General features: G+C 40.4%; 1 protein-coding gene and 1 pseudogene across 2 annotated transcripts in view; both read right to left on the bottom strand.

The window, feature by feature from the left end:
- The window catches only part of LOC137972975 (speract receptor-like), a 34,735-nt gene extending 22,377 nt beyond the window's left edge, over positions 1–12,358 (bottom strand). The window contains exons 1-2 of one of the 2 annotated variants that reach the window (XM_068819669.1): positions 12,287–12,358; positions 8,868–8,978 (exon numbers count right to left, since the gene is read on the bottom strand). In XM_068819669.1, coding sequence (XP_068675770.1) covers positions 8,868–8,917 — 50 coding nt within the window. In that variant the 5' untranslated portion in view covers positions 8,918–8,978; positions 12,287–12,358. Of the gene's footprint in view, positions 1–8,867; positions 8,979–10,837; positions 10,975–12,286 lie in introns of those variants that run through there. The other variant, XM_068819670.1, reaches the window with a different exon arrangement.
- On the bottom strand, positions 5,841–7,121 carry LOC137974086 (uncharacterized; annotated as a pseudogene).
- Positions 12,359–12,888: the final 530 nt, after the last annotated feature.

Here is a 12,888-nt window from a genome sequence, read left to right as displayed (position 1 = left end):
CAGCCCCACTTTTTGCTAAACGCCGTACTTCAGCTCCGGCGGATTTTCCTTACTGATACAGCAAACAACTCTCAAATGAACAGCCTTCCCACTGATGAAAAAAACTGTATTGGTCATACTGTGGTTTGGATCATTCATCATGAATGTCTGCCACCACCCACACCCCAAATTTATCTAGACAGTTGTGGGTTCATGAGATGGTTACCCCTTTTAGGTGATGAGATGAGTTAGTTACGAGAACGCTCCTCGTGTACAGATACAGTGATGCAATAGATGCAATAGATTCTAAACAGTAGAGAAGGAAGAATTGCTTTCTCGGTGCTAGGGCAAACAGCCTTTTGAAACGTCGTATCGTGACAGAGTAATTCATATTCAACCTCTAAAACTGAAACGTTTTTTTGGAAACGCGGAAGTTCTCGTGCCACCTGTCTTTGAAACTTATCTCGGCCATTCGAAGCCAATCACAGCGCCATTAGAGTGTCCAAAATCTTCGATCGATGGGTAGATTCATTATCATAGCCGCTAGATATACGAAAAACATTTCGTTTTCTCTTCCTGGTCCTAAAGTAAAGAAAACTTGTCGGCACAAAGCTGTTTGTATGATAAAAGATGTTCTTCCAGCTGAACAAATTACCCCTCATTATGCAAGTTTGCACTTATATATTGAAACTTCCCGATATAGTTTAATTAAATACTTGCTTACTATTTTATGATTATGTATATAATAATAAAACTCCAGGACTTCCTTTGACTTATATTTTTGAGCAGAATAGTTACTATACTAGCATATGTTTCATCTGATCAATTAGTTATTGCATCGTTTCGATAAACTGGAAGATGATGCTGATACTCAATTGGAGTGAAGATGGATTGCGTACAATCGGTACTTTTTACGTTGAAAATGTACACATCTTTGTTTTTAAACGCTTTCCAGTAGTCTTCACAAAAATGTTTAAAGGGGTCCGACGCTTTAGAGACAACTTGAGAAAGTCTAGAATTGCAATCTATCAAAACGAGAAATTAAGTAGCTTGGATGAAATGGTTAAACAACATATTCGATTAAATTTCTTAAGAAAAAACGCACGAAAAAAGAGGACAACTTGAAGTATCCAGCCCTAAGGACGTTCAATATTTCTCCATGTTGTTTTTGTCTTTTCAGTAATAATGAAAAAAAAATGGATTGAAGCGCAACGAAAACCTCGCATTGACACTCTTGTTTCATTTAATATATATCGCCACAGGTAACAAACTATAGCAAGTCTTTAATCTCATCTGAAACCTTTGCAATAATAAAAAATCTTGTTTGGTATTTCCTTCCTACTTTCTAACTTAGTATGTTAGTTTATGATCCTTACCTCAATGAACATGCCATTTTCCGCCTTGATGGTCGATGTCTAAAGACTCGAAGAAATGGGTTTCTCCTCGATCGGAGGCAACCGATTTAGAACTCTTGTTGTAACATGCCTTTTAGTGGTACTGGGTAAATGCTACAATTATCATAATAAAGTAAAACCGAAAGGCCCGGCAAAAAATTCATGAATATTCTAACACAATTCTGAAGCAATTAATAACAAAGATGAGTACCAATCTATTCTAATATGGCGATCTTATGTAAAATAAGCATTTTTCTTACAAGTTCTTGAACGGATGGATCCTTAGAGAAGCACATTTGGCTATTTAGCCTGAAGCTTCGAATCTTATAAGCTGGTTGTTAAGTACACGGACATGACGTGAGTTAAAGCTCTTACTTTTTTTTGAAATTCTTTATGTAAAACGCACTAAATCCGAGTTTGAATAAAGAAAAAAAGAAATTATTCATATGTAGATTACAATAAAACCGAAGGAAACAGCTCTGCCCGGATGCGTTGGCGAAGTGAGTTCAGGTCGCGAATTCGAACAAAGAAAATTTACGAAAATCCGCGCAAATGTGGAAACTTCCTGATCCTTGTCGCTTTTTGCATGACGATGCGATTACAGATCGTTTCCGCAGTTTTTCCTCCCCCTGAGGAAGGTGTCGTAAGGTTAACAAATACGAAACAATTTTCATTTCACTTAACCATTTACAAATAAATGTTTCTTTACGCTCTTCATATTGTCGGTTTTTGTCTAACATATTGAATCACGTTTTCGCCAAGCGATTCAGAGTCAGTATTCAATAGACCATATTCGTATTCTCGGTATTGGACTGGAACTAGCTTGCAATGGAGGCTAATGCGGGGGAATCTTTTCAAATGCAAATACTTTTTAATATATTCCCCCGCATTAGCCTCCATTGCAAGCTAGTTCCAGTCCAATAATGAGAATACGAATATGGTCTAATTGAATCGCACATTTAGACAGCCACGTTCCTATTAATTACGAGTTTGAAGAGACTTTGTCGTGGTTAAATTGTTTTTTAACCGGTGTCAGTTCTGATCAGAGACCAGGTTTCATGGAAATGAATGTTTCCACAATTCCCTCTCCAAACTTTAACGCATTGTGGAAACTACAAAATTGAAATTGATTATCAAACAGTAAATCTTGACGTTACAGCTTTCACGTTCTGTCATTAAACAAAGAAACGGCGGTAGCAGAAAAATATCAATCTGCAGATTATGTTTTGCCATGACCTGGCCAACCGTGTAGGTCATAACAGACCATCTGTCAACTTGAGACTTACTTGAATTCTTATACTGATATATTACTCTATAGCGCTTCACAACTTGAGAAAAAAAAAGAAAATCAAATACAGAAATAAAGATATTTACAAGGATAAAATAAAAAAAATGTATAGAAAAGAAAGAGATAAATATATACACTATATATATATACTACAACATCCTATTTTTCTTTTCGACCACACGGTCAACATCACGATCGTGCGTGATCACGGGAACCCTCATATCCGCAAACAGAATATGGACAGTGGCGTGTCCATCCTCCCTCCCCCTTCCCTCCCTCCCCCAGTAAGTCAGTAAGACGAACGACAACCTATTTCACAAGTAACAAGAAAACTATTCCTAAATTACAAATGTTTTCAGTAAAGCACTGTTCTGCAATGTTCGATATATAGGCTCCTGATCGAGCAGATTCTTCTAGCAGGCGTATCTTCGCAGCAGGTCGCATCAAGGTTCCGTTAGGGGTCTTGACTTCTACCGTGCGCACTCTACCATCATCTCCAGGGAAGGTTTTGATAACTCTTCCAAGGGGCCAATGTGACCGGGGAGCATCGTCATTCTTTAACAGGATTAAGTCACCTTCCTTTAGGTTTCGCTGTTCCTGGTTCCACTTCGAACGAATCGCGGAAAGATTGGGCAAATACTCCCTGCGCCACCGTCGCCATATCATATCAGTAAGCGCTTGGGCCATTCTCCATCTCTTGCGGCTGTTAATTTCATGTTCTTTAAATAGACCGGGTGAGCTATTGGGCGATGCTCGTCCGATGAGGAAGTGGTTTAGGGTCAGTGCCTCGTAATCATTTACATCATCACTGACCGCGGTGAGTGGTCGACTATTCACGATAGCCTCTGCCTCGACAAGGAATGTATGGAGCGTTTCGTCTGGCAGAACATGGTCATTTATGACAGCCTTTAATGCTCTCTTCACTTGCTTAACCATAGACTCGAATATTCCTCCCATATGCGGGGATGAAGGAGGATTGAAGTACCATGTGATCCCATCATGAGCGAGCTCTCTAGAGATCTGTTGTTGACTCAGTGTCTTCAAAGCCTCTGTCAACGCATTATCTTAGGGTTTCCCCTTCCTTCACGAAATCTTCTCAAAGCCATGATAAAAGAGTCGGTCCTTAAGTCGCCTGCTAGCTCTACGTGAATCGCGCGGGTGGTCAAACATGTATAGAGGCATCCCCATCTCTTTTCAACAACTCTTCCTCTCTTACCATTCATCGGACCGAAATACTCCACGCCAGTGTTCGCGAACGGAGGCTCACCAAAGGCGAGTCGCTCTTCGGGCAAGAAAGCCATCAGAGGTACGTTTGGTTTTTGCTCTTCTCCTTTTGCAGTGAAGACAGTCATTAACGATGACGAATGGTTTCCCTCATGGAATTCAGTACTGCTGGCGCACAAGAGTCAATGTGTGTTTCCTTCCTACGTGGGAGTGCTTCTCATGAAGGTCTTGAAAACAATAATCTCGTCAAAGGATGCGTTGGTGAGAGGATTGCTTGTTTTGCTTCAAAGGGTATCCAAGCTTTGTTCAGTCGGCCACCGACTCTGATTACTCCTTCCAAAAGGAACGGTTGCAATGGGAGCAGTGGACTCTTCGTCGAGAGTGCTCGATTTGCTTGAAGTTCTTTATACTCTTCCTCAAACGATTCAATTTGGGCTATCATACACAAGGCCAACGAGCTTTCCTTGAGGTCATCAGCCCACAAATTCTTGGTCCGTCGCTCTGGAGGCTGGCTCCGTCTCCTTGCCTTGCACCTTAGCTTGAACGTTCATCTAATCCACCATGCATATAACCGAATAACCTATTCCAAGTAGAGTATTTCTCCCATTCTACTACAAACATAGAAGGGGCGGTCCTGACTTCCAATTCGCTCTCGTTTACTTGCAAGTCTTCTTTGAAACTCGGCCATTCCTCCTCAGGTAGTGTCACAAACTGAGGACCGCTGATCCATCGATATTTTGGAGTCTATAGTTCGTGAATCTCCTTCCCTCTCGTACAATCGTCAGCTACGTTCATCGTGCCAGGCATGTGATGCCACTCATTGATGTCTGATTTGGGGGTGATTTCGGGGACCCCGTGTGACACGTACACGTTGAACCTTCTCTGGGCATTGCTGAGGTAATGAAATACGATCTTGGAATCGCTCCAAAAATACGTTTCGTTAACTCGTTGCAATCAAGATTGACAGTGTCACAAGCTACTTCAGAAGTAGGGATTGCTGCTAAAACTTCACGACTGTCTGACATCCACTTTGTGAGTCGAAATCCCCCGGTTGCTAGGATTTCTATCAGCTGCCTGGCTAGCACTATGGCTTCATCCGAGATCCATTCATTCGATGCCAACAGGTCACCCATGTAGAAATTTCTCTTTACGGCATAAATCGCATCTTCACTGAATTCTCCTCGTTGGTCAAGAGCGGTTCTCTGTAACGCATAGCTTGCACAACATGGCGAGTCGACGGAGCCAAACACGTGAACTGTCATATGATATTCGTCCGGCTTCTTTGTTTCATCTAAGTCTCTCCCCAAGAAGCGTAGTGAGTCTTATCTTCTTCAGAAACGTAAACTTGATGGAACATTTGTTCAATATCTGCCATAACGCCAATCCTTCCACTACGAAATCTCAAGAGGATACCAGCCAAATTGTTTAATAAATCAGGACTGGTCAAAAGCTGGTCATTCAACGAAACGCCATGAAACTTTGCTGCGGCGTCAAAAAGCACGCGGACTTTGCCAGGTTTGTTGGAGTTCAGCTTTGCATGGTGCGGCAAGTACCACGTTCTTAAAGATCTTAATTTGGCCTCTTCGTGATTCATCTTTTTTGCGTGTCCTCTATTGACGTAATAATCTATGACTCTTTGTATTGCCAATTCTGGATCGTTCTTGAGCTTCCTTTCGGTCGAGTGGAGTCATGAAACTGCCATAGCACGATTGTATGGCATGATTGGCTCAACTTTCCATAGCAACTGTGTTTTATAGTGACCCTGCTCTTTCACTTTACTGCTCTACAAGACAGCCAGGGCTCATTGGTCGTCAATGGACAGGCTGGCTTTTGAGAGATCTTGCTTCGTCGCATAAGAGTCAACCTCCCAAAATCGTTCGATTTGTTGTTGCAGAGGGAGCCCTTCGATTGTTGCAAGGTTTGCCTTGATTGTTTCACACAGTCCTTTGGTTGCGTTACCAAAGTGGGTCCATCCAAGGGGGGTCTTAATGGCGATGGGCTCGTCCACTCGTCCCTGGCAGACTTCGAGGTGAATCAGCAGGTGGGCCATATCAGATCCAACAAGAAAGCATTACAGAACCGTCAAGATCAGGTAAGTGGATACCCGATAAATGACTCCACTGTTCGATGGCTGCCCCTTTCGGCAGTTTGACGGACGGGATATTAAGCTTGTCAATAACCCGCGCTCCATTCACCATTACTGATTCTGAATGAACTTTAGACGAGAGACCAAACCTCACTCTATCCAGACGCTGACTCTTCACGTTATTGCCAACCGTGCTCAAGTTAAGTTGGTAGGCTTCACCAACGAGTTGTAGGTGGTCTGCTAAATCCCTTTTTATAAGAGTTGAGTCACTTCCTGGATAGAGAACAGCGTACTAGTTTTCCTTGGCTATGGATCTGAACTGGTAGGACTTGAAGAAGGACCTTTCATCGAGGCGCAAACTTGGTGGACGTTACTCTCCGCAGTGGTTAATGAACTTGGGGAAGGCCCGGAACGTCGAGCAACGTCTTGCGGAGGAGCTGATGTCCTGGGTGTGCTGCTGTGGGTGTCTGTTGGATAATCAGGATTTGAATGTGCTTGGTGACCTTCATGTAACAGTGTGTGGTGGGGTAGACTACAATGTTCCTTCAAACAGCGTTTTTTACTGGGACAGCATTCCGCCTGATGGCTTCCCTTTAAGCAATTAAAACAGAGTTTATGTTCCCAAGCAAGTTTTCGTCTTTCTTGGAGTTGCTTGGACTTAAACACAGGACAATACGCAACAGGATGCCTCTCTCGGCAAACAACACACTTCTTCCTATTTATTTTGAAAGTTGGCCTGACTTTGCTTTGAGTTGTAAGAGACATTGCTGTCTCTCCGAACTTCCGTGAGAAGCCCTGTTACTATGGCCAGGGGGTGCAACTGAGGAGTTTGCTTCAGATTAGTGATGGCATCGCTTTCCACTAGGACATCGTTGGGGAGCTCTGCTCCAGTGGCAGGGGGATGCAATTTGATGCTTGATTTCGGTTTGGTAGATCTCTGCTTCTTTCTCCATTCCTCGCATATAAAATCATCCAGGGGGTAAAACAAGGTGTCAACTCGTTTATGCAACCATCTTTCAAACTCGACCAGGTTGGACTTATCCGTTCGACCATCTATGTGCTCATACCGTCTTACTCTTAGGTGCATCGGTAGTCGCATAGTTGCCCTGCTGAGATACTCCGGGGTTTGGAGTATAGCCGACTGACCCATCTTCACACACCACGTCGTTCATGCTTTCTTTTGGTAATAGTAGTACGTTCACATTCAAAGTAGAATTCGGACTTACTTAAAAGCCTTCTTATATGAACCCGCCTATTAAAAGGTACATGCATTGTGTTTCGTGAGTATGAAATGGCAACGTAATCTCTTGTTACGTTTTACATCGATTGCAATATTTGCAGGTGAGATCCTTCTTTAAGCTCAGGTATACAATCCGATATACAAGGCCATAGTGAATTTTATTCAAGTTGAAGAGTGGAGTTTAATACTAGAGCGTTGGTTATGAAATAATGCCTATATTTCGGGAACTATAAGAGAGCAGAGATAGGATGCATGCATATGATGACGTATCAGCAATCACCACACTTGGATAAGTTAGATTGAGTTTAGATTATCAACTTTTTTTACTCTGATACATTATACGATCCAGTTGTGTTTTGTACCTTTTCTACATAGTTTCCATCCATTTTTGAACAGATTATGTTTATATAGACTTACGGATTTTATGTTGAATATTTGCAATAAAGAGATTGTTGTTATCGCACCAACCCTTAACTGCTCTGTTGATTTCAAGAGTGTCTCAGGCATTTCGACCTCGCTCACCATAGAGTCTCCAGTAGCTCAGTGGTTAGAGCATCCGACTAGATCACGGAGGGTCGTGGGTTCGAATCCCATCTGGGGCTCGGATTTTTCCGAGATTCCAGTGTGTCCTATTGACACCATTTCATTTACTGTGTATATCATTCTCACATTTGTTTGCATAAGGTAACTTAAAAACGTCTTTCAAAGAAATCCCTCTAAACCAATATAATCCGAGTTTTTCAAAAAATTTGTCGATAATTGAAGGAGTCAAAAGCTTTTTAGCAAAATAGATAGTATAGTGATTGAGACTAGGGTAAAGATAACTAGCTATTGCTTTTATTCGGTGATCCAAAATTTCGTCAACAGTTTGTGGTTCAGAATGTATTTTCCTTATGTTAATGTTAATCAGTGTTTGGAATTCGAAAGGAATATCGTGCCACTCAGTGCTTTTTACTTTAACTGGCAAGTTCTTTATAAAATAACAATTACACTTTAATACTTCTCGCAACGATTGGAGCAACGAGAAATGTCACGGATGGATAAATGTTTACTAGGGCTTCTACATGTATACGTTACCTAAAGTCGCAAGGAAATTTCGAGACAAGTTCCCCTCGAAAAAATTCCTAGTGTTAAAAGAGGCTGTGTCACGGTAGTGCAGTTCCTTGTGTCGTTTTACAATTTACTCGCCCCTTGTGGCTACACAACTTAATGTTAACCAGAAATTACTTTTAAACAACACAAACAAAAGCTTCGCGACTAAGCAACGGTCGAGCATAAATAATTAAAGTTACCGTCAAACGACAGAAATCAACTTTGAAAAACTGTTTGGCTGAACCCCAATCACAATCCATTTTAATCTCCTTCAATTTTGCCCATCCCTACCTCCTTTTGTATTTGCTGTTTCATTCAAACCTTACTTCATTCTTCTAAGTAGTTATTTTTATGTTTCGCTTGAATTGGTTGCTATTTTTCCGGCAGTCGCTAAATTTGGCTAAACATCGCGACACAGCGCCTTTAAGTCTCAAGTCATTAGACCTTGAAAACGTCCACTAATTTTTCTCCGTGCACCAAAATATTAATGTTATGTACACTTAGGACGCGCGATAAATTAATTTGGGATCACTTCGTTTGAAAATAATGAGTCACATAACTTACTTTGACAATGAATAAAGCGACCTCACTCGTTTGAACAGAGCATTCCCCATTGAATAGTGTTGTTGAATAGATAAAATTTCAAGGTTTAACTGGTGTCATGAACAAAAACGCCTAAAATTAAAACAAGACAAACAATGCTTGGTTAACTGAAGTTGTTAACTTCGGCTCAACCAGCTGTCAATACGTATCAACCTAAAAACCTGCAAAGTAGAAATGGGGTCGAACAAAAAAACTGAAGAATTCACACATTTTACTTCGTACTTAAGCTCGGAAAACGGCCGAGCTCTCGAGGTCGGAGTTTTCAATTTTTCGACCAACTACCAACCCCCTCCCCCCTGTTAAAATCAATGCAAGGTGGAGTCACCCTTCCTCACTCGACAGGCAAAGTTTTCACATAAAGCTTTCATTGGCTATTTAGTTTCGTTGAACTCGCTTGATATTTTCTGTTTCAATTATTTTTCCCGGTGAAAATTAGACAAATTTTCAACGTTAATCAACGCACGTAATGAGTAATCGATACTAATCAATCGACTAATATCGTAAATAGATAGAAATCGAGTATCCTTGTGACTATCGATTTTGATCGATGTTTGTCATTAGGGATAGATTTCTTCAAAAATCATCGAAGAGAAAATGGACGAATTGCTGTGTACTCGAGAGCATATCTTGTTTCCTATTCGTAGGGGACGCCATTGTTCCCTCGCTCTTGAAGTTATTCCAAACTTGTCCCTACTTTTTTATACCTAAAAATGTGTTTTTCCCGGAGATATCTTATCTTTAAGTTCTACTGATGGAAAAAGGTTTGCCACTGACTCTTGATATTTTTCAACAGATGTTTCGGCCAATGCTTAAGTCTTCATCAGTGGTATGAAAACGAAGTTCGTTGTCATACGCAACTTGAAGTAACATAGCGCGTGAGCACTGATGAAGGCTTAAGAATTAGCCGAAACGCCTCTTGAAAAATATCAAGAGTCAGTGGCAAACCTTTTTTCATAGAACTTTTGACATCTCCTGACTACACTTTCTCCATTTTTAAACATATTTTATCTTTGCCCTTCTGTTTTCTAATTCAGTTCAAATTCAGGTAAATTAAGGACGGTGCCTACTAATTCAAAAGTATTTTTGCCCCTATTTGTGATTATGCAGGAAAGGTAGATCTTAACAAGTGTTATTGAAATCCAAAAAGAAAATTGGGGGTAACCACGTATTTTTCAAAGATAATTAATGAACAATATTTGTAAAAAGCTTTAAAATACAAAGCAATGTATGGCGCTCTTTCTCAAATTGAAGCTCAATTATCTCTAAAGAATGCATGATTACCCCCAATTTTCTTTTTGGATACCAAGAGTACTTACGAAGATCTACTTTATCTGCATAGTTTTAAATCGCGCAAGAATATCCCTGCATTAGTAAGCATAGGCGATAAGAAAGATATGCGGAACGTATGCGCAATAACATTAGTTAAGGGCCAAGTCGCACAAGGGGACAATTTTAGATTTGTTCTGGACAAATCCGACTTGAAATCGGCCAGTGACAAAACATTTGTCTGCAAATCTACAGTCGCACTTGAGAACAATATCTGTAAACAAAACATCACGCCATGCTGTGAGCGCCGCCCGATTTCCCGCAAAGCCTCCTTTCAGTTGCTGTTTTCATCCACAAAACCGCGACACGAGGGATCTCAAAATATGTTACCAAGAAGAATTCTTGCTATAATTGTTTTCTTCTTTTTCCTGGTTCTTCAGCAGCAGGCAAATGTCAATTTAATGCTATGCTGCCTGTTATTTATGCAGAATTTACGTGCACAAAACGTGCTATTAACACGATTTATTCGCCGTCAACGAAATCGTCATCGAAGACGAGCACCGTATTATTGGACTCGGCCACGTCCAGTCGAATCGTGGTTCGAGATCCATTACACTGATCGGACAATACTAGGGGACTACTTTCAAGACTCTGCTACATATCACCTGTCAAATCATTTCCGAAACAAAACACCCTCGCTTTTGTTTTCCAAGCGATTTGTCTCAGTTTGGCCTTCTCCAGAGGTAGTCGACAGCATCTTTGAAGTTTGTCCGTCTGCAACCAAATTTTGTCCTTTGGTGAACAAACTGGTCGCACTTGGTTTTTCGTTGTGATGACAGATTTTTGACATAAGTAAACACTTTTGTCCTCTAATGCGACTTGGCACTTAATTGACCCTATTCATTCTTCACCAAGGGCATCTTGCAATAGGCTAGCACAAATGGAAGCCTTAAGCGATTTTTGCTCTGTTGCATGTGTTTCTCAAGAGTACTGATGTCTCAAGTCCATGTCTATTTCTCAATGTACGTGTATGTTTCAGTCTCAAGTGTACTTATCGATGTCGGTTGATGTGAATCCCTCCTGTGTCTTTTAAAGAGGAAGACGGTTTTAAATCAGCTGAAATTTTCTTTTACTTTGTGTTTTATTTTTGGCTCGCAAATTTGTTAAAACTGGACCAGCTGGCGCTCATTAAATCAACGAGCTCCATCATATCTAGAGGCGATCTGGACATCGGATGTCGGACGCAAAAGAGGAACTGCTTATATTCCATTTGAAAACAAATAATTAAAGTGATTGTTAATCAATGCGATGATTCCACTTTCAAATCCAAAATATTAAATGTAAGTGAAGCGGTAACATGAATAAAGCCATTCATTCCAAGCTTTACCGTCCAGGTACGCGGTGGGCTGCAATTCAACCTCCGTCAAACCAAGCTACAATCTCACACAAAACTATTGAGACAGTGACACAAATTCACCGTCATTTCTACACAACGCTGCTTACTCTCCTCATCCCAATCCCCCCCCAACCCCCCACTTCAGTCAATGTTTCTGAGTACTGTTATATGTCCTACAGTATATTTCCGGCCAAGATGAATCAACATTGAGTTTGGGGGGAGGGGAAAGGGCAGCTTTTAAGCCGAATTTGGATAAGTTGTTGAAGTACCAAAAATGTCGCTTTGTCTCAACAGATTTTTGTGCGAGATTGTAGTTGCCGAATCAATATCAAAATGAAATTCGATTTTTTTAAAATGGATTTATTTCTCCATCGACGTCGTAATCTCAGCCTAAATTTTATTCTAGTAACTCCTTAATCCTAATTTTTCACCTTGCCCTCGATCACTTTTTAACGATATTGTGTTCGCCATTATGTGATCTTGTGGTATAGCCACTAGATAAAGCTAAAGTGGTGTCCAAAAACTGGTTAAACCGTTTAAAAAACAGATTTGTATTTGAAGAACCAAGAACACGATCTCGGCTTCCGGTTTTTAAAAGCATACAAAGAACGAAAACAAGAAAATTTCACTATGGTTTTCACACAAACCACTTGGAACCATTAGTCGCTGAATCAGTATAAACATTATAATAGCCTTAACGAAAAACGCCTAAACTTACCTTTTGCGTGGTTGACACAGCACAGAAAGGGTAGCTTACAAAATGCAGAAGAGCTTAATAATGATGTCGATAATATGCGTCACACCCTTTAATTAGCATTATTTAAAAAGCTTTCCGTCTTTTATCAAGGTTTGTTATCGTATTCCGGATAAACAAAGTGATTCCGTTAAAGTTTATTCAATATGACGTTTTGGGACACTCACGATATGATTAAAAACACAGTGACTGGAGCCTAGCAAAGTATTTTTTCATCATTTATTATGTCTTCAGGAGGGTTTTACTTTAGCCTGATTAAGAACATTTTCTTCATTTTATGTTTGCATTCGGTATGGTAAATGTATACTAACAGCTGTTTTCCTTTTCTCCCTGGTGTTCCAGATAAACTAAGTGATTTCGGCATTTTTTATTATCCTTTAGTAAAAACATACTTTTATCTCTAAACCTTCAACTTCACAAAAGCGGAGGGCTAAATTGTGCTTGCCAAAAAAACACTTAAAAGTTGCGTAAAATTTAATGAAGCCATGATGACTGCCGAATTGTTATATTAAAACGTTCCTGACAAAGTATGAAAGGTTTTACAAGATTTGATTCTTTTACCGCTG

Source organism: Montipora foliosa, chromosome 10 (genome assembly GCF_036669935.1).
Source record: "Montipora foliosa isolate CH-2021 chromosome 10, ASM3666993v2, whole genome shotgun sequence".
In the NCBI taxonomy this organism is placed as follows: Eukaryota; Metazoa; Cnidaria; class Anthozoa; order Scleractinia; family Acroporidae; genus Montipora; species Montipora foliosa.
Note: the sequence above shows the minus strand (reverse complement) of the source record. Positions and strands in the feature narration are given on the sequence as shown.